We start from the raw sequence: 23,243 nt of genomic DNA on the forward strand, positions 1-23,243 counted from the left end.
AAAACTGTATACTTGTCCCCCCCCCTTTTTTTTTTTTTTTATGGTCCGCTCCATCCGCTTTTTCCTGCAACTCTAGCTCCTCTACGTCAGTTAGCAGCTGCAGCAGGGGAGAAAGAAGTGTTGATGACGGCTGGGCCATGAAAGCCTTTGGGTGGTGGCAAATTTTTTTCCAATGCGAGAATGAGGTTAACAATCAGGGTGGCTGCAATGTTTCAAGTTCTAACAAACTGCTGGGTCTAGAGGTGAACTGTAACAAGCACCTGGAGAGATGCCAGTCAGCATAAAAATTAGAGGCTAAAGAGATGGCAGGGAGGCCACGGTCATTAGATTAGGAAGAAGACTTCAATTTAAGTGGAGGGTAAGGACTCCATTGGAGGGCCATTGATCAGCAATCTGATTTGGTACCACTGGGTATATTGGAGGCATTGGACTATACAGCAGATTGCTGAGTTTCAGCGGGCAAGGTTTGAACAAATGATTCCCAAACCTCGTAGAATTTTTGGACCCATGATCCTTATATAAGGAGGCCTCTACCCATTCCATGTGGAAAATAAAGGATCATTTGGCTATGCAGTTGAGGGTTCCAAGTAGATCAATTTATGAAGGATGGCTTTCCGCACTACGATGGGTAGTGTGTTGAAGTACACTGGCTATCACGCAGTGATTTTGAAGAGTGGGACCTGAAAGGTGGGAAAAACTCCACGTCCATTTGTTAGGGTCAGTTGTTGGAGAGATGTAGAAATGTATTTTCTACTTGAATTAGGATATCCTAAAAACATGTGAAATACATTTCCCCAGTCCCATTGATAGAATTTTTTTTAATGGTTGAGGCAATCTAGGATGGCACCTTTAGGAATAGGCTTGTTATTGGGGCGGACACAGAAGAGATGGAGGCCCTCAGAAGGGGAGGTTTGGGGCTGCTCTGTGCAATACCATTGCAGAGAGCAGGTAAATATAACAGGTTTTGTTATTTTATTTTAAAACAAAAAATGTCCTTTAGTAATGCTATAAGGCGTCTGTTGCTGTTGTAAGGTACATATGCCTATGGTTGTTCCTATGCGTTGCTGTTGTTCAGTCTATGGGTTGCTGCCAAAGGTGAAAATTTTGTAGGCATACTTAAGGTCAGAGCATTCAACCACTTCACACCTTTAGGATGTATCTGTATGTTCTCAGCTTGAAGTGGTTGTACAGGGATCATGACTGCAGCCAGATTCTGGTACCAAAATTTTCAGCTGGCATTGGGCTTTAATGTAGAAATGATCCAGGCAGCTTCAAATCCACAGATCACTTCTACAGGACATGGATGGGGACCTGCTGCTGTTATGTGGCCTGAAGAACACAGGGGAGAAAGGTACATTCATACTCTTCCCCCTCTGTGACATAAGAAGCCAGAAGATTTAATCACTTTCTGTTTTTTAAAATATACTACTGGTCTATAAAGATCTTCGTTTGATCAGATGGTTTTGAGGGCACATGAAAGATCTGTGGTCAGTAAAGAGTACCTGTCACTGACCATGCTATCACAAGGGATGTTGTTCATCCTTTGTGATTAGACATGTCCAATTCGTTTCGATATGAATTGAAATTGGGACAAAATTTTCATTATTTGGATGTATCCAACTTTCCAATTCACAATAGTAACTAATTTCAATGAATCCAAAACACGAATTTAAATTAAAAAATTAATTCAATTTGAAATGGAAACATATTGCAAGAAATACAGTAAGGTATAAAAGTGAAATAGGAAATATGATTCCTATTGCTTTATAGAATAGGACAGAAAAAAATAGAATACAAACAGACTAGAATAATACAGAATGTAACATAAAAGAATAGAATAGAAAATAAAATAATAGAATATAGCGGTCTTCCGAAATTCGAATTGATTCAATATTTTTTATCTAAATTAGAAATTAGGTCTTTAACCACCTTCCGTCTGGCTGTTGTATATAAACAGATGGATGGTGGCAGTGCAGGGTTGGGTGGCCATTTATAAACGGCCTCCCCGCACCCTGCTTATGCGCGCTTCCTGGGAGCGCGCAGCACTGCGATCCAGTGCCCGCTGTGTCCTTCAGACACAGTGGAACACTGATCGTCGGACGGGACCTCTGTGCAAGGTCCCTATCATGTGACCACTGATTGGCCAATCAGTGATCACATGTAGAGTAGTAAGCAAGATATCACTTGTGACATCATTGCTTACTACGTGTGAAATCTGTGAATGATCACAGAGGTCACATGGTACAAGGCTATTCACAACAGCCTTGTACCATGTGACAAGCTGTGACCAATCACAGCTCACTCAGTAGTTCTCAATGGCTGCAAGAATGCAGCTAGAGAGAAGGAGAAATGATTGCTTTTACAGCCTTTATGGGTGTAAATGCAATCAGTGTAAAAAAAAAATCTTCATCACCCCCCACAAGTAGTACAGTGTTGTACTGCCAGGGTGACAGTATGTAAAAAAAAAAAAAATCATAAATATAATAAAAAAAATATTTAAAAATTATAATTTTTGGTTATAAACTAATTTGGGTTATTTTTTTTTTTTTTACTAAAAAGATAACGGAATGAATTTTGGCTAAGATTTATGATGAAATACTATTTATTTGCAAAATTTAATAAGAAAAACACTTTTTTTCAAAATTTTTGGACTTTTCATTTACATAGCAAAAAAAATAAAACTCCCAGTGGTGAATAAATACTACCAAAATAAAGCTTTATCTGTCTCAAAAAGATGCTCAAAAAAATTCATATGGGTACAGTGTTGCATGACCGCGCAATTGTCATTCAAAGTGTGATAGCACTGAAAGCTGAAAATTGGCCTGGGCAGGAAGGGGGTAAAAGTGTCCGGACTTGAATTGGTTAACAAATTGATCTGAAACTACACACATTTTTTCGTTCTGCACATGTCTACTTCTAATAGCAATAAAGTTGATAAAAAATGTAAAAAAAATAAAATAAAAGCACCTCGCCCCCGTGCAAATACGCATGCATATGTAAACCGTGATCGCACCGCACATGAGGTATCACCATGAACATCAGAGTCAAGTGAAATAATTCTAGCACCAGACTTCCTCTTTAACTCTAAACTGGTGCCCCGTAAAAGTGTTTAGGCATCATAGTCTGTCACCATTCTACGGTACAACATCATCCATTATATTTTACCAAAAACTGAGTATTCTATTGTTTGTGTGCACTAAAATTCATTACAATGTATTTTTTTCCCTGAAAATTAGATTTAGCAAAATTGATACAATAACCAGAGATAAGACCAAATGATTTGGAAGAATACTTTTAATAGGTTATTGTTAGACTTGAATTTCACTTTTAACAAAAAGTCAAGTACTATACTTAAAATTCCTGTTATCTTGCTAGACATCCAGTGGGATTGGTTTAGTAGAAAGCAAACAGACTGGGCACTTTGCAAGTACAGCTGCACTTGTTTGCCCCAGAGCTTAGTAAATGTGGTAAATCCCTGCTGATTTCCATCATCCAATCGTGTGTGAGCAAAAAGGTTTTTTTTTTCTCTTTGAGCCTGACTGGGTATCCTTTACAAAGTGAAGATTCACCACGTTGACACTAAGAAAAAAGTGCAACTGCCCTTGGAAAGTACACAGAACACAGTAGATTGAATAAAGGCAGATAGACTAAGTACAATTAGATCCTGAACACAATGGTATGATACATCTCCAGGGGACAAGGACATTACTGTCACTTTTAAAAATGGCTTCACTCATGAGCTTTTAGAACTCAACAGAGGATTTCTATTTCAACTTTAGCAAATTGGAACATGGAGTCCACTAATTTTGCCTTTTTGATACGTGATCTATAAAGATAAAGCACATCGGGTTTAATTTATTAAAACTGGAGCCCTCAGACTCTGGTGCAGCTGTGCATGGTAGCCAATCAGTGTCTAAGTTCATCTTGTTCAATTAAAACTGCGTTCCACCCAAAAGGATATTACATATACAGTATTACAGGACCATGCAATGACCCTTCCGACAGTACAGAGACATATTACAGGACCATGCAATGACCCTTCCCACAGTACAGAGACATATTACAGGACCATGCAATGACCCTTCCCACAGTATAGAGACATATGACGGGACCATGCAATGACCCTTCCCACAGTATAGATACATATGACGGGACCATGCAATGACCCTTCCCACAGTACAGAGACATATTACAGGACCATGCAATGACCCTTCACACAGTATAGGGACATATGACGGGACCATGCAATGACCCTTCCCACAGTATAGGGACATATTACAGGACCATCCAATGACCCTTCCCACAGTATAGGGACATATTACAGGACCATGCATGATACACCATGGAATGTTGCCAGCACTGTTCCAGTTCCAAAAACAATGGTCTCTTTTACTGGATGCAGTTACCTCATTCCCAAAATTTGGGGCAGATAAACTGGTGGCGGGTTGTCATAAGCAGCATTGGTCTTATACTGTGTTGCTGTATCTTTAAATCATCTCTAGCCAAACTTTGTTTAAAGTTTGGATAGATTGGGGAAGGGTTAGACTTTTTGTTTTTTCAATGCCATCTGTGTTTGGGGCTGCTTGCCTGCATGGCTGTCAAATTGGGACCAGGAGCTCATTCAAAGATTACGAGTGTCAGCAGGGCCATGGATAAGGGGGTACCACCAGTCCTCCTGTACGGTGCCCAGGCCAGCAGGGGGGCCCAGGCAGTTGGGTGAATTGGATGTGGGCAGGGAGGGTGATCAGCACAGCGGTCGGGGCAATTATTGGAACTGATCCCGATATGCTCTTTCTGCCGCAGTTGAAAGCTGGTTTCTTCTCCTCCCCCTCCTGCTGGTTTTCAGCTGCTGCACAGAGGGATCGTTTCCAGTAATTTCCCCCCCCCCACCACACTTATCCCCCTCCCTGTGAACCTTACTTTTCTCCCTGTATGCCCCATCCTCGCAGCGCAACCGGCTTGCCTCCTCTCCTTCCCACCGGCAGCTGCAAGCACACAATAGGATCCTTCAGGATGGAGAGTGGGGGAAGGGTCCATAATATGTCACATTTGCCAGCCCCTTTCTTTCCTGAATGAACATAATGAGTGATTGGTAGCTGTGTTCATTCATTAATGAAGCATAGTAGACTGTGTTTTCTTTGGGGGCCCTGTCAGGTTGGCTGTATGGGGCCCTGTGGTTTCTAACAGCAGCCGTGAGTGTCAGCACCTGTCTGAGACCAGAGTAAAAAGACCTGTTAAAAATAGTCAATTTCAGAAGCTTCTATATATCTGGAAATGTATTGTACAAGGGAATTCTCATTTGTAGATTCCTTCAGGTAGAAATGCCCCCCGGGCAGCATGTGAATGTTGAAATCTCCACTTGTCAAATCTTTCCAAGCTGTGGAGGAAATGCAGTGAAAAAGGTAAGAAAGGTGCAAAATGCAATTAAAGAGAACTAGTCATGTTCTTACTAACCTGTAAAGTACACAACACATCAAGTACTGTGGATCTTCTTTATGGGGTGTATTTACTAAAGCTGGTTTCCTCAGAATCTCATGGACATGTGCATGGGAGCCAATCAGCTTCTAACCTCAGCTTGTTCAATAAAGCTTTAGCAATACAACCTGGAAGCTGATTGGTTTCTATGCAGAAGTGTACGAGATTCTGAGTGAACCAGCTTTACCCTAGGATCACACCTAAGCGTTTTCCGCAGCGGTTTACAGAAACACACTACAGTCCATCATTTCCTATGGGACAGGTTCACATCTCTGTGTTTTCACCTGATACATTTTTTGGAAAGAATCAGGGACTTTTTTAAACGCAAAAAGTTGCATTTTTGGTTCTATAGACTTCTATGGAAAGCATGTAGTGTGTTTTTGCTGTGTTTTGCGTTTTAAATCTGCCTAGCAACAAAAAAAAAACAGAAAACGCCTCAAAAACACAGCAAAAACGCAGGTCCAAAAATGCAAAACGCGATAAAGAAACTGGTCAAACGCAAACTGCATAGGTGTGAACCTAGCCTTAGTAAATAAACCCCTATGTCTCTCTCTGCCCCCATGGAGGGAGCTATAAATCCCTACCTATACACAAATCAGGCAAACATTCTGAGAGTCTACCTCTTTTGCTCCTGAATTATTGATGCCACTAAAGCAGGCATGTCCAAAGTCCGGCCCGCGGGCCATTTATGGCCCGGGGGTCGGTTTAATACGGCCCTCCAACAGCCCTCCCTGCTCTGTGTAATGTGGCCCTCCCACGGCCCTCCCTTCTACGGCAGACAGTCTTCTGCTTGAGAGCAGAGGGCAGTGCGCATGCCTGACTGCGGCGCGTTCTCCCTGGTCTGTGTAAATGCGGCTGTCGCACGGCCCTCCCTTCTGTGGCAGACAGTCTTCTGCTTGAGAGCAGTGTGCATGCGTGACTGCGCCGCGCTGGGAGCGACAGAGGGCGGTGACGTCAGGGCCGGGCTTCCAGCGTGAAGTGTGTTTCTCTTCCCCTCCCGGCTGCCGAGCAGAGACTTCAGCTCCAGCTACCTTTTTCACCCTTCACATTAGTGCAGGTAAGTTTTTTCAAATTTATTTTCAATACATTGTGAAAACTCAGCTGTCAGTTGATCTTAATGTTATGAAATGAAAAGTATGTCGTTTGCAATTAACTTGGCATAAAATAATTTATTTGCATTTAATTGTAATGGTTCAAAGAATGTTCGGAAAAATGTTCGGCCCTCCACCATGTTCACTTCATTCAATCTGGCCCTCTTTGAAAAAAGTTTGGACACCCCTGCACTAAAGGATAAATTCACCTTTATGAACATTTAACGTAATGGAAAAAAAAAATAATAGTAATAAATGCACATTTTTTTTATCTGCAAAAATGCACCTCTGTTTTTTTTCTTTTTCAAAGGTGAAGTTATCCTTTAATGCATTCATCACCAAGAGCAGCAATAAACTCTCCCAACATCAGCCTCACTTGCATAGATGTGATTGGAGGTTTATTATTATTAATATTACAGGTACTCATACAGCGCTGCCGATTTACACAGCCAGGAATGACAGCTGTTGGAACAGTAATGCAGTAAATCACTCTGGCAGCTCTCTGTTCCTATGTGAATTCAGGCTGGATATGTTCAACATGTTTACAGCTGAACTCCGGGCAATTTGTTTTCCCAATGCAGTGGGGGTGTGCCTGCACTGCACATGTTGTATACTAGGGAAGAGGACAGCAGAGATATACTTACCTGATCCTCCGATCCTCTCTGTACAAGACCGGTCCACCATCCACACGCTCCAGCGGTCTTGAAAATGGACTGTTTCTGAAGTCATCACGCACAGTGCAGACTCCATAGACAGGAACAGTCCACCACTGGACTGTAGGCAGGGGTGTATTTACAACAAGGCAAACAAGGCATTTGCCTAGGGCGACATTTTTCAGTGGGGTCAGCACTACCCCTTGGAAGAAAGAACAGAAGAAGACACACACACACAGCATGGGGACCTGTTGGGTTCTGAGAGATTCTGTGGGTTTCAGGAGAGCCTGACTCTCGTTCCCGGGGATGTCCGGAACTGTGAAGGTGAGTGTCTTTCTCTCTCTCGCCATGGGGGATGGTGGCTGGCGTATGGGGAGCAATGGTAGTGGAAGGCTCGGGCGGAGGGCAGGGGTGCTCTTGGTCAATTTCCCTCCCCCTTACTGCAGGGGGAGGGGGCGCCAATTTTTGTGTTGCCTAGAGCAGCACAAAACCTAAATACACCACTGACTGTAAGGGGGGCATTTTCCCAGAGGATGGAATGATTAGGTCAGTATAAACTTTGTGCTCACCCCTCGAAGAAATAATCAGCTACCCATGCGGTGCAGGCACAGCTCCACTGTGTGGGTAAAAAAATTTTGACCAGAGTTGGGCTTTAAAGAAGAGGTTTAGTCTACTGGAAAAAATTAATGTTTGAAACGAAGAACTGCTTTCCAGATCAGAATTTCACTTTCTCAACAACAGGATTATTGTTCTTTTTAGAAGAAGGTTTATACTATATATTTCCAGTCCATGTTGTGTATTTCGATCTTTGCTGTCTTGCAAAGCTGTCCAATGTATGTTCAGCTTCTGACACGTTCGGGGATTTTGGATGCCTTCCCTTTTCATCCCTGTGCGTTTTAGGTGCGGTGCATTAACACCAAAATCCTGCTTGCTGGATCTTTGATGCACTTTTCCTGTAAAAGTACGTTATATAAAGTTCAAAGGTAACGCGCCTGAAACTCAATGCTCCTAAAATGCACTACAAAGATGTGAACCAGCCCCAAAGGGCACAGTAATGATGTAGCAGTTGGTGGGTGGAGCCACAGAGAGCAGCAAGTGATGCGATATTCTGACACTGCTGACTATTCCTTTTGAAAATGCTAGTTGCCTGCCTGTCACTCTGATGCATTCCCTTGCATGCTTTGAGTCAATGACCTGGAACAAGAATAGAGATCAAGAATTCTGACTCTTTTTTCACTCTGCAGATATCTGTATGACTTGCGAGCCAATTTATATCCACCCAATATTAACCTCCCAAAATCATCAAAAAAAATGGACACACACTGTCCCAAATGTTAATAGGATCGCAAACACTCAACACACTACTACCTCTGTGTCCATAAAGTTAATAATTCATATTGTGTTGCGCTCCCAGTGAGAAGATCTGTGATATTAATAACTCTATTTACCCTTAGTAAACAAATATATAATCAGGGGATTTTACAAAAAATATATACAGAATAAAATTTTTTTATATATTATTAAAAAATTTATATATATTATCCACTGATGAAAATATAAATGTGGAAATAATATCCCCAGAAACAATAAGTGATAAAATAATGTGTACTAAAACATAAATATAAATAAATCAATATGCATCATGATTGGTGAATAATCAAAAAATACAAATAACTTGAAATATATATATATGTACTGCAAATTAATTTGTGATATTAATGTCCTTTAAATACAGTGACTTTGTGCTTGATTAAATCTTGATTTGGTGACTTATTGTGAATCCGTGACTCTCTTTGAATCCTTAATTAGTGAAGATGTATGCTCACCTCCTTATTAGCCTGCAATTAGGCTATACACACTTGTGGTTCACCTCCTATGGAACCTGCTTAGATGGAATTCCTCCTTTACAGATTGTAAAAACGTGGATATCCGTTATCCTCAATTAGCCCATATGCGTTTTTCCATATGTGGGGACAAATTGCCAAACATAGTGTTTTATCCTTATAAAAAGGTTTCTGCTTTATTGCTCTCCAACAGGTACACTCACATAAATAGTATGCGGTATAGGATGAATTGCTCAGCTCAAGTAATCCGCCAGCCGTCTAGCCATGCACTCGCCGTCTGTCAAACACTCCGGCTCTCTCCGAGTGACACCGCAGCCCCACCCCTACGCGTTACGCCACTGGTCACGTGGCTTCATCAGGGGGTTGTGATAGCTATCACAACCCACTGATGAAGCCACGTGACCAGTGGCGTAACGCGTAGGGGTGGGGCTGCGGTGTCACTCGGAGAGAGCCGGAGTGTTTGACAGACGGCGAGTGCATGGCTAGACGGCTGGCGGATTACTTGAGCTGAGCAATTCATCCTATACCGCATACTATTTATGTGAGTGTACCTGTTGGAGAGCAATAAAGCAGAAACCTTTTTATAAGGATAAAACACTATGTTTGGCAATTTGTCCCCACATATGGAAAAACGCATATGGGCTAATTGAGGATAACGGATATCCACGTTTTTACAATCTGTAAAGGAGGAATTCCATCTAAGCAGGTTCCATAGGAGGTGAACCACAAGTGTGTATAGCCTAATTGCAGGCTAATAAGGAGGTGAGCATACATCTTCACTAATTAAGGATTCAAAGAGAGTCACGGATTCACAATAAGTCACCAAATCAAGATTTAATCAAGCACAAAGTCACTGTATTTAAAGGACATTAATATCACAAATTAATTTGCAGTACATATATATATATTTCAAGTTATTTGTATTTTTTGATTATTCACCAATCATGATGCATATTGATTTATTTATATTTATGTTTTAGTACACATTATTTTATCACTTATTGTTTCTGGGGATATTATTTCCACATTTATATTTTCATCAGTGGATAATATATATAAATTTTTTAATAATATATAAAAAAATTTTATTCTGTATATATTTTTTGTAAAATCCTCTTTTTTCACTCTCATTTATGTGATCATTTCAGCTTTAATTTGGTGACTCAAAAATATTTGTGCCAGACACAACCAGACAACAGACATTTTTTAAAGGAGCCCAGAAATGGCAGTTCTTGTACCTCTATCATGACCAGGTCACTCCAACATTTTAAATTGTGTTCAGTTAGAGGGGATGAGCACAAATATAAATTTGTAGTGTTATAAGGTCTCCGATTATGATAGTTTACCAAAAATAGACCAAAGCTTACCAGTTAGATCATGAGGGACATCTTCAGTTCCATCAAAACACGTAAGGCCACAGGACAGGACAGGAGTAGGTGGCTTTTCATAGCTAAGGAGGATAAAATACTTATTATAACTGGGTTATATACAAAACAATAGAGTGCTTTTACAATGACAGTTAGGGAGTAATTTACTAAAATTGGTACACACAGAATCTAGTGCAGATGTGTATAGTGACCAATCAGCTTCCAGGTTTTATTATCAAAGCTTTATTGAACAAGCTGAAGTTGGAAACCAATTGGTTACTATGCACAGCTGCACCAGATTCCGTGTGCACCAGTTTTCATAAATCTCCCCTTACCCTAGGCTCACTCCTAAGTGTTTTCCGCAGCGTTTTGCAGAAACGCACTACAATCCATTTAACATGATTTCCTATGGGACACGTTCACATCTCCGCGTTTTCACCCGGTGCGTTTTTTGGAAAGGGTCAGGGACTTTTTTAAACAGAAAAAGTAGCGTTTTTGGCTCTATAGACTTCAATGTAAATTCTGCAGAAAAGCATGTAGTGTGTTTTTGCTGTGTTTTTGATGCATTTTGTGTTTTAATCTACGTAGCAACAAGAAAAAAACAAACAAATGCAAAAATTCATCAAAAATGTGGCAAAAACGCAAAAAGCACTGCAGAAATGGATCAATCGCAAGCTGTATAGGTGTGACCCTAGCCGAAGGCCTTGTTCACACCAAATGTGCCGAAAAGCTGATGGAAACTGACAAGCAGATTTCACTTGCAGAGACATCAGTTTACATTAGTTTTCATGCACGCTCCAATGTGTTTTATACACATTGCAGATTCCTGCGCAGAAAAAACTCTGCACGTGATACTAGTGTTGTGGTGTGAACAGGGCACATAGAGAGCAATTGATTTAATTGTGCCCTTTCAGGGTGCATGAAGAAAAGCAAATATCTCTGCTGTGAACAAGCCCCAAGTGTCTTTTTTTTCTAAGTTTCTGTTGCAAAAGATCTTATTATGGACGTTACACAGTATTAACCAGAACAGAAAATCCTTCCTCAATAAAAGCACCCCTGGAGTTTGGAATGCCCAAGTGCTCCAAAGTATATAGAGTTCCTAGGCCAGTGATGGCGAACCTTTTTGAGCCCGAGTGCCCAAACTGCAACCCAAAACCAACTTATTTCTTTCAAAGTGCCAACACTGCAATGAAACCTGAATATCGAGCTTTTGGTTTAGAAAAAACAACTCGTACAGTAGTGCAAACTAATTAACAGTACAGGGATGACTAGAGACTGCGGACAGTACAGGGATGACCAGAGACTGCGGACAGTACAGGAGATGACCAGAGACTGCGAACACAGTACAGGGATGACCAGAGACTGCGGACACAGTACAGGAGATGACCAGAGACTGCGGACACAGTACAGGGATGACCAGAGACTGCGGACACAGTACAGGGATGACCAGAGACTGCGGACAGTACAGGGATGACCAGAGACTGCGGACAGTACAGGGATGACCAGAGACTGCGGACAGTACAGGAGATGACCAGAGACTGCGGACACAGTACAGGAGATGACCAGAGACTGCGGACACAGTACAGGAGATGACCAGAGACTGCGGACAGTACAGGAGATGACCAGAGACTGCGGACAGTACAGGGATGACCAGAGACTGCGGACACAGTACAGGGATGACCAGAGACTGCGGACACAGTACAGGGATGACCAGAGACTGCAGACACAGTACAGGGATGACCAGAGACTGCGGACAGTACAGGGATGACCAGAGACTGCGGACACAGTACAGGGATGACCAGAGACTGCGGACACAGTACAGGAGATGACCAGAGACTGCGGACAGTACAGGGATGACCAGAGACTGCGGACACAGTACAGGAGATGACCAGAGACTGCGGACACAGTACAGGAGATGACCAGAGACTGCGGACACAGTACAGGGATGACCAGAGACTGCGGACAGTACAGGGATGACCAGAGACTGCGGACAGTACAGGAGATGACCAGAGACTGCGGACACAGTACAGGAGATGACCAGAGACTGCGGACACAGTACAGGGATGACCAGAGACTGCGGACACAGTACAGGAGATGACCAGAGACTGCGAACAGTACAGGAGATGACCAGAGACTGCGGACAGCACAGGAGATGACCAGAGACTGCGGACAGTACAGGGATGACCAGAGACTGCGGACACAGTACAGGGATGACCAGAGACTGCGGACAGTACAGGGATGACCAGAGACTGCGGACACAGTACAGGAGATGACCAGAGACTGCGGACACAGTACAGAGATGACCAGTGACTGCGGACAGTACAGGGATGACCAGAGACTGCGGAAAGTACAGGAGATGACCAGAGACTGCGGACAGTACAGGGATGACCAGAGACTGCGGACACAGTACAGGGATGACCAGTGACTGCGGACAGTACAGGGATGACCAGAGACTGCGGACAGTACAGGGATGACCAGAGACTGCGGACACAGTACAGGGATGACCAGAGACTGCGGACACAGTACAGGGATGACCAGAGACTGCGGACAGTACAGGGATGACCAGAGACTGCGGACACAGTACAGGGATGACCAGAGACTGCAGACATAGTACAGGAGATGACCAGAGACTGCGGACATAGTACAGGAGATGACCAGAGACTGCGGACACAGTACAGGGATGACCAGAGACTGCGGACACAGTACAGGAGATGACCAGAGACTGCGGACACAGTACAGGAGATGACCAGAGACTGCGGACACAGTACAGGGATGACCAGAGACTGCGGACACAGTACAGGGATGACCAGAGACTGCGGACAGCACAGGGATGACCAGAGACTGCGGACAGCACAGGGATGACCAGAGACTGCGGACAGTACAGAGATGACTGCTGACCTTTGGGGAGGGAGGGGGAGCGGGTACCTGAATTTGACAGGTACCCGCTCTTACTTCCGCAGAGTTTTTTTTTTATCTTACCTGTTCCTTTATCCAGCCGCGCGTGGTCTTCCCGGCTTCTGTAGTGTGGGCGCTCGTCGGACAGCCGGATGCCCAGTGCGCATGCGCGAGAAGCGCTGCGCTTTGTGATTGGTCCGGCGGCTTCTGGGATCTGTCATGTGTCCCAGGTACCGCCTTACCATTCACAAAGAGCACTGCTTCTTGTGCATGCGCACTTGGGACCCGGCTGTCACGCACACTACAGCCGGGAAGACAGCGCGCCGCTGGATTCTCCTGGCGTGCCCACAGATAAGGATCGGCGTGCCGGCTGTGGCACGCGTGCCACGGGTTCGCCATCACTGTCCTAGGCTGATGGCTCAGAAGCACGGCCCACATGCCTGGCCTCATGACTAGTCCAATACTATGACAGGCAGCCTAGCTGGCCAGTAGAAATTGTTAGGAGATGGAAAGGAGCAGGGACAGGTTCCCAACCTATTAAGGCTCCATGTACACGGGGCGTTTTAATAACGCTGGTAACGTTAGCTGTGTAAAGTCCATTAAAAATTTTAGTTTTTCAGTGTTTTTTCCACATTTTTTGCATTTGCATTTTTTTACCAAAACAAAAAACCCCCAAAAAACGCTGGTTTGCTGCGATTTACCGTGTTTTTCAGCTTTAGAATGGATTTCCAGCTAAAAAACGCCTCTAGAAACCCACTTTTTTTTTTTCCAGCCAAAAAACGCTGATTACAGTCTATGTGTGTATGGACACATAGGATAACATGCTGCGGAGTTTACTGGCTGTAGAAAAAAACCCGTCAAAAGCCAAAAACAGCTGCTGTGAAAACGTCCCGTGTCCATGAGGACTTAGGCTAGGTTCACATCTGTGCGGGTGGTGCCGCTACGGATCCGCACAAAAATCCGTGCAGCCGCATCACCCACACTGAAGAATGCCGATCCGCGGGTGGGTTCCATTAATTCTAATGACATGCCGCCCGCACTGGAAATCGCAACCGTACTGGAAACCAAGGTTCCCATGTGGGCTGTGGTTTCCAAAGAAGTTCAGGGACCTCTTCCCTGCGTGTCCCGGGGCACGGGAGTCCATTCAAATGAATGGGCTCTCGTGCCTGCGCAAAACGTGGCCCGCAGGAACGCACATATGTGAACCAGGGCTCAATGTATTTCAAAGCATTTGCGGATTCCAGAAAGCACAGCGCTTACATTGGGGAACAATCTGTTGCACCTAGAGGTGCCCTCTGTGACAGCATTGGTTTAGATAAGTATGCCCCCCTTCAGGTTTATTGTAACCTTTGATGAAATGTTCATGATATCCCACTCTGATCATGAACATTTTGTAAGAACTTCTATTCCACTACCCTGCGGGTGCCCTGTTTGTGCGGGGCCATAGAAACTTACACAAAGTTCTCCACCAGTTTCAGATCTGCTTTCAGCGGTGGTAAGAAGAGCTGCATGGCCTCCTTGTTCTGCAGAAGCTCGGATGGCGTTCCCTGCGTTGAAGCCATCCATTTCAAGAACTCCTCATCACTCAGCTCTGATCTCTTCTGAGAAGAGTAACGAAGAGGCGACTACAATGAAGTGAGAAAAAAAAAAGACTGTAATAACATTTAACTCCAGCACATTAAAAAAAAATCAGATCAGTTATGCAAGTATGTGTTTCAGAAAAATATCATTAAAGTGGAACTTCACTCTCTCAATTGACGTGGACTATTTGTAATTTCTATATATCATATCTACTTGTTTTAAACTTTTTCTTTTTACATTTCTTCAGTTACTTCCTGGTTTCCATGCCTAGGCAAATTATGCCATTTATCCCCGGAGTCTTCAGGAAGGGAGGGTTCTCAGCTCAGCCTATGCCTGAGCAAAGGGCAGATGGATTCCAGGAAGTAAATGCTACATGAATCGACTGCCCTCACTCAAAATGGCCCCTGCCAGACATGCCAGGGGGTGCTTTTCAAAATGATTTCTCAGTAAAACAAGGCATGGAGACATGGATGGATGGGGGAGTTTGCTTTGAATATTAAAAATGAATTAAATAGCATTTTTGGTTTGTGGTGCTTAGTTCCGCTTTAAGGTGTCCGTTTATGAAACAGAGAATAGCTGCGATTCAACAGATCTCAGCTATTCTCTGGTCATTCACAGTTTATGACACTCAGGAGATCATGTCAGCCCCTCACTGGAGATCTGTGTTCTCCCTCCAGATTCTCCAGCCCAGAGCTGGAGAATCAGAGGGACCGCAAACTAAGCAGCGATAATTTACCTCTGCTTAGTAAACTGATCTTTTACTGTAATCTCGCGAGATTATAGTAAAATGAGCCATTTTCCAGAGTTTGTAGACCGTTCTCCAGCGTTTGGAAATCGTTCTCCCTTCGTTCGGAGAACTGCTTCATAAACTGCATTCACAGAAGAACTGTGTTCTCCGAGAATGCCGGAGAACTGAGCAGAGATCTATTACCGCTGGTTCATAAACGGACACCTAAGTGTATATCATCATTTTGTTGAGTAGGGAGCCATCTATTGGGTTTTCACTACAACTGCACCTGTTTTTATCATTCCCTTCAACAACAACAAGAAGTGTTTCATGTTTGTTAAAAATAAATAATTCCCATAAACCACTGCAACCTTTTTAGCTTCTAGAGCAGTGGTCTCCAAACTGCGGCCCAGGAGCCAAATGCGGCCCTTTGCTTTCTTTTATCTGGCCCTTGGAGCACTACTTATTTCACTGACACCAACGAAGGGGCACAATTCCTCCCAATGACACCAATGATGGGACACAATTCTTCCGATTGACACCAATGATGGGGCACAGTTCCTCCCAATGACACAAACAATGGGGCCCAATAACATCAGAGACGGGGCACATTCTTTCCAATGACACCAGTGATGGGGAACAATTCCTCACATTGACACCAGTGATAGGGCACAATTCCTCCCACTGAGAACAATGGTGCCCAATGACATCAATGTTGGGGCACAATTCCTGACAATGTTGGGGCACAATTCTGAACAATAATGGAGAACAACTCCTACCAATGACACCAATGATGGGGCATTGTTTACTCCAACTGATGCCGGGACATTTTCTACTACCAATGGCCACAGTCTGGCCCCCCTACAGTCTGAAGGACAGCAAACTGGCCCTTTGTTTATTATGTGCATTTGTGAGAGACATGTATGAAAAAATATTGTAACTTCAGTTTATGTGATTGCATTGCAGTTTTACAGAACTATTCACAGAAGTAAATTTGATTTTGGAATGAAACACAATGCAGCTTCAGTCAGTTACGTTAGCTAGCTGTTGGCTAACCGTTAGTAGGACAGCATAGATGTATTTTTAAAAGCAAGCAAGTCAGGTGAAATTGACTTGGAATCAACCTCTTCCGATCTCCTATACAACAGACTCAGACTGGGAGACAAAGCACAAGCAGCCAATCAGGTGTGCTATATAGAAAGAATCAGATTGGGAGAAGCAGCACCAGAAGCCAATTGGGTGTGCTTTACACCAGGACTCAGCCTGCAAGAGGAAACACAAGCAGCCAATCGGGTGTGCTGCAGTGTTCATGTGTTAAATTAGTTGTAAACCTCAGACATGAAATATGAACAAAGCTTATCCCTCAATAGAGTGTGCTTGTCTCAATACAGAGCACTAAGTGTAATTTCTATCTGCTGCCTCTTAACTCTGCTATAAGCATGAGTGACTTCTGACAAGTTTTCCTGACACCAAGAGAAAAATGGTGACAGGGGAGGGACCTCCAGCAGACTGACAGCCTCATCTCTGTTCCTGTGAGCTGTGTGGAGGGGGTGTGTCTCTTCCCTCCAATCAGCTCTCAGAGCTCTCCTCACTGATGTAACTTCAGCTCTCTCTGCCCATTCTTCAGAGCAGAGAGATCCTGTGTAAATTCTACCCTTTGAACTGTCCAATCACAGGCAAACAAGTAAATCTAGTCATATTTGCCCTACTGGAATCACTGCCGTTTGTCTTTATTTTTCTATTTCTTTATTTCAGGTACTTGTATAACGCAGTCAATTTAGACAGCGCTTTACATATATATTGCACATTCACATTAGTCCCTAATCCTCAAGGGGTGTATAATCTATGGAAATGATCATTCTAAGACTTTCATCTGTAGGGTGGTGAATGTGCAGCAAATATGTGCTGTGATCCTGGATCAGGATCTTCTGGGATCCCCCTAAAGTAGCCACGTGTCCCTGTGATGAAACGCGTTGGGAGGAGCTTTGGATGACATCATCGTACAGTATACTGATCCACAGAGACTGTGTTGTATCTGAACAATTTTATTTGGTGTTGGTTGATATATGGAAAGATTTTAAATAGCGCTACACAGTTTTTTTTATCTACCTTATTTTGGCACATTGCATATCAAATAAAGTATTATATTGTAACACTTAATAGAACGTGTAACTGTCTTGTTTCCTTGTCTATTGACATGTATCTACACACTTCTGCTGTGCAAAAAGATGACAAAATTATTTTTTGTACTATTATTTATTTGGTGCCAATTGTGAGATATTTTATGGTGAAAAGTTACACTTTGGATTTTTCTGTTTTTTTGTACAGTTACCACACTAGTTGCATCTTTCATTCCAAACCCTATATTAAAAAATCTTCCTTAAAGTGGTTGTAAGCCCTTACATATACCCAGTGAAGTGACTAGCCTCAAGTGATACACAGAGTTTAAACAAATCTTCCCACAGAGGTTGTACCTGTTTATCAGCAGTATTCTCTTCTCTACATCCATTCAAAGTGCTGAATTTCTACAGCTTGTCTGAGCTTTTAGAAAACACAGGGGGAGAGCAGAAATTATACACTGCAGAGCTCAGTGAGGAGAGCTCTGAGAGTTGATTTGGAGGGGAGGGACATCCCCCTCTTTCTCTTGGTGTCAGGAAAACTTTTTGGAAGTGATTCATGCTGATAGCAGAGGAAGGAAGCAGCTGACAGGAATGACACTATAGAGGGATATGCTTTGTTCATATTTCATGTCTTGGTTTAAAACCACTTTAAAACTACAAAACCTAAATGTTCAATTGAAAATTTACAAAATTAATCACCGTCCTCGGGACCCTTTTGAGCTGATTATAATACAAACAATTTGGAAGCAGACCATGAAAATACACGGGCTCTGCAGTTAGATATCTGCCTTTATTTTCTAAGCTGCATCAGACAAATAATAACTGTGATCTGGCTGGTTGTGATGGGCACCTCTATATTTTTCCATAGAAAGCCTCCAGGATATCATATAGCTGACTCACGTGAGGGGCAGTGGCTCCGGACACAAAGAGATGTATGGGCTCCAGTCCGTGCTTCTCCTTCAGTCTCACCGCTGTGGCAAAACTGCTGAATGACCCAAAACTGAGGATAAAAGAATGAATTTTACTGGAACATAAAGTACTTTACCAAGTTAGGTTAAAAGAGAAGTATGGGAATTAAAAAAAACAAACAAATATACATTCTCACCTAGGTGGATACAGTATCAGTCCAATGCTGCATTTGTCTCCCACCACGTCTAAGACTGAGAAATGAGCAATCACATGACCGCTGATTGGTTTTCGGTTTTCAGTGAGCAGAGAGCGGTGGCTGTCAGTCGCCAGCTCTCTGCTCTGCCCCTCCAGCTCTCATTGGAGCTGCAGACTGTGGAAGGCTTGTGCAGCTTGTGAAGGCTCGCAGCGGCGCGCTGAGAGGCTGAGCCAGCGGTCCCTCAGGCATATGGGTGTATGATGACATTAAAAATTGGGATCCCTCCAGAGTATGGACCAGCTGAGAGACATCAGCTGTCAGCGTCTTTTAACCCGCTGTCAGATAAACACAAGTCACAGGAATGCAGAACTATGTGCACTCCTGTAACCCACAGGAGAAGTAGGGCCAAAAAAGCTCTGGCCCTACTTTTCCTTTAAAGTGACTCATGGCATTCCTCTTGCTTCTCAGTCTAATGGCCTGTGTTTTTTTTTATTTATTTATTACAGGTACCTATTATAGTGCCAGCAGTTTACAGAGAGCTTTACAGGTGTGTATATATATACATATATATTGCACATTCACATCAGTCCCTAACCCTCAAGGAGTGTCGAATCTAAGGTCCCTAACTCACATTCATACATACACATACTAGGGCCAAATTGGACAGGAACCAATTAACCTACCAGCATGTCTTTGGAGTGTGGGAGGAAACCAGAGTACCCAGAGAAAGCCACGCAGGCACAGGGAGAACATGCAAACTCCAGGTATAAGGTGCCGTGGTTGGGATTTGAACTAACAACACTACTACTGACAGGCGGAAGTGCTAACCATTTAGACACTATGCTGTTGATGGGCTTTTGTTTGCATCAATCAGATTACATGGGTGCAGGAAGTAGCTTGGTGAGTATCTCCAACAGAAAGTCAAACTTTATAGGGAATATAAATGATTAGAAGGCATACTGAGTCCTCCGCAGGAGAAGAGCCCAGGGAGCTAGACCCGAGAGACAGTGAGGAGTCAGTGGAGGACAAGTAATGGGAAATAACAGCGGCTATCAATCTAGCTTGTCAATGGAAACAACTGATTTAAGTCAAGGTAAACAAATCCTATACATGGACTCTGAGGTGGATATAAGGAGCACGGGAGAACAAGGTGCAGATACCAACAAAAATGGAAATGGCAGATATGTTTGGCAATAATATATCAAGACCTGGGACAGGACCTGTTTCGAGTTGAAGAAATGGAAGGAAAATTGGACAAGCATACTCAGATAATAACAGAGCTGAAGAGCCAATTGGAGGAAATGCGACTTGAACAAAGATAGAAGATCAGGAGAATAGAAATAGAAGGAACAATCTGAGGATTCGGACATTACCCGAAGGGCCTCAAGGAGAAGGCTTGAGAGATGTAATGAACAAAGTGCTAAATCCACTAATAGACAGACCTACAACAGATCAACTGAAAATCGATAGAGTTCATAGGATAAAGAGACCACAAGGAGTGACAACGGGAACCCCAAGGGATGTGCGTTTCCATCATTTTGAGGATTCAGCAAGAATATGGGAGATGAGAGGGATACCATCAATAGCATACAGAGGGACGAATTTACAAATTTATGCAGATATAACACCTGAAACACTAGCAAGAAGAAGATCCCTGAGACCATTGCTGGAGTAAATGTGTACAAATAACATTTGATATAACTGGGGATTCCCAGCGTGCCTGGTTGGATGCAAAGAAGGACGCTCGGGTAGACTTGAGATTTCCAGAAGATCTTCAGGATTTTTGTGAGAGATTAGGATTACAAATACCTGATATCCCAAATTGGACAGAAGGGAAGGAGTAGGAAATGGGACTGGAAAAAGAGAGGTGGCAACTAACCCCAAGAAAAAGACTGCAACAGAAATAAGATTATGTGGGAAGGAGAAAGGAGAAAACAAGAAGAGGAAAAAAGAAAAGAAGAAAATAGTTCCTTAGAGACTATATAAATACGCCGGCCTCATGCAAATGTGCGGCCTCCCGGCGTCTGGGCCTAGACACCGAGCGGCCGCACATTTGTGTGCAATTAAGAAAAACATAAGTGCTGAGAGCGTGCGCCCTGCGCGCTCCCAGCTCACATGTCCGGTACTCACGGAAAGGTCCCGATCTCCTCTTTCGATCGGGACCTTTCCTGATCAAGTGACCGCCGTGACGGCGAATCACAGCGGTCACATGATCCGCCTCCCATCTTCTGAAACCCTTAAAGGGCCGGGAGGCACCGGCGCCAAGGGGTTAACAGATGGGGCAGAATAGGAAGTTATTTTTGAGCAGATATGGTGCTCCTCTCCCCCTCTTTTCCCTCCACATTTTTCTCTTTTCTCCCCCCCCCCCCCCCACCTCCTTTCGGGCTTTTTCTCACGTAAGATAATTTAAAAATGGGTAATGGGAGAAGACATATAAGTGAACAAGTTAAGAGAGGGAATGATTGAGCCCAGAGGAATTTCATGGGGGAGGGAGTGGGAGAGGGTAAGGGAGATGGTGTGGTGTAGTAGAGAGGTATGGAGAGAATGATTATATAACTGCGGGACACAGGGAGGCCCAACATTCTCTAGAACCCACACCCTAAAAGGAGTCGAAAGGGGGGGGGGGAGGCGTACATGGACGGAGTTCAACCCCAATTAAAGGGATCAAAGGTGGAAGTAGAACCACAACAGGGCTAGAGATGAGCCGTATGGGTTTAATAGGTAGGGAGGAGGGGTGGCGTGGGGAGGGAAGGAGGAGGGAGAGGAGGAGGGGGTAGGAATGGGAATGGGGGGATGGAGAGAAAAGGGTACATTGAAACTCTTTTTTGGCTCCAAGTTCAGTATACAGATACCTCCTTTTGTGTGGAACAAATGAAAAGAAGCTTTAATATAAAGGGATGTTGGATAAGAATGTAGTTAACTTTATGACCTACAATGTAAAAGGATTGAATATCCCGATAAAAAGACAGAAGATTACTAGGGAAATCTGGCAGCATTCAATTGATACTGTATTCTTACAAGAGGCACATATATCTCACGATTCCAGAGTTAAGTTACAATCAAGGTACTACCCGGCTTGGTACTATGCAGACTCGCCAACAAGACGGCCTAAAGCAGTAGCTATTGGGGTTGCAAAAAATGTAAGATTTATTTTAGAAGACGGGCTAGAGGACATAGAGGGTCAGTTTCTGTTTTTGAAGGGGAAATTGTATGGTATGGAATGTACGCTTGCAAATATTTACTGTCCAAACAAGAATTCAATGATCTAGAGCAGGACCCTCGATCCCCTCATGTTTTGCATTGTATTGGTATTGTTCTGTCACATGTTCTGTCCCCCTTTGTAATGTACAGCGCTGAGCAAACTATTGGCGCTTTATAAATACTGTATAATAATAATAATAATAATAATCTATCTAAAAGACACATTAAGGAAATTGATGGATTTCAAAAAAGGAAAACTGATTGTGGCTGGGGATTTTAATCTTTGCATGGACCTGCAGTTGGATACTTCGTCGCATGTGTGGAGGACTGGGGGCGAATGTTTAAGATCCCTAAAAAGGATGCTACATCAATGTTAACTGATAGGTGTGGAGAATGAAGCATCCAGTGGTAAGGGATTATATGTTCTATTCCCTGGCATATGTGATGTACTCCGGACTGGACTATATAATGATAGAACATAGAATATATAGTCGTTAATTAACTATTGAAATGACATCACTATCAGACCATGCACCAGTCACAATGAGCTCTCTTCTTGCATTTCTCTTTTGTAAGTCCCTCTGTGCCAGCCCAGGTTCACCACCCCTCCCTTCACTATATACATTTTTATGTAGCTACTAGTGGAAAAGCAAAGAGGAATACTATACCCACTTCAGCTCCAGCAGGTTTTACCCCCTTCATGACCAGTCCATTTTTTGCTATTCCGCACTGCACTACTTTAACTGGTAACTTTCATGCAACGCTCTACTCAAACAAAATTTGTATTATTTTTTTTCCACATGAATATAGCTTTCTTTTGGTGGTATTTGATCACCACTGGGTTTTTTATTTTTATTCTATAAACGAAAAATGACCGAAAGTTTTGAAAAAAGAAAAAAAAATTTTTATACTTTCTTCTATGAAAAAATATAACCAATACAAAAATTTTAAATAACCAATGAAACATTTAAATCAAAATTCCTGCATATATTTAGGCCGATATGTATTCTGCTATATGTGTATATTGATTCATTTGTGCGTTAGCATCTACAAACTATGGTATATATACTGGATTTTTTTTTTGTTGTTCTACTAGTAATGGCAGTGATCAGTGGGACTTTGATAGTGTGGCGAGCAATCTGACACTAACTGACACTGGGTGGGAACTGACTAATGGCCACTGA

General features: G+C 43.1%; 1 protein-coding gene across 3 annotated transcripts in view; it reads right to left on the reverse strand.

Annotated features, from left to right (window-relative positions):
* Positions 1-3,276: 3,276 nt before the first annotated feature.
* Positions 3,277-23,243, reverse strand: part of OLAH (oleoyl-ACP hydrolase) — a 41,923-nt gene continuing 21,956 nt past the window's right edge. For all 3 annotated transcript variants that reach the window (XM_089666253.1, XM_089666252.1, XM_089666254.1), the window contains exons 4-7: positions 18,654-18,753; positions 14,781-14,950; positions 10,431-10,513; positions 3,277-5,377 (exon numbers count right to left, since the gene is read on the reverse strand). In XM_089666253.1, the coding sequence (XP_089522379.1) occupies positions 5,235-5,377; positions 10,431-10,513; positions 14,781-14,950; positions 18,654-18,753 (496 nt within the window). In that variant the 3' untranslated portion in view covers positions 3,277-5,234. The remainder of the gene's footprint in view (positions 5,378-10,430; positions 10,514-14,780; positions 14,951-18,653; positions 18,754-23,243) is intronic.

Source organism: Staurois parvus, unplaced genomic scaffold, assembly GCF_062004578.1.
Source record: "Staurois parvus isolate SC_StPar_1 unplaced genomic scaffold, SC_StPar_1.0 ptg000051l, whole genome shotgun sequence".
NCBI classification, from domain to species: Eukaryota; Metazoa; Chordata; class Amphibia; order Anura; family Ranidae; genus Staurois; species Staurois parvus.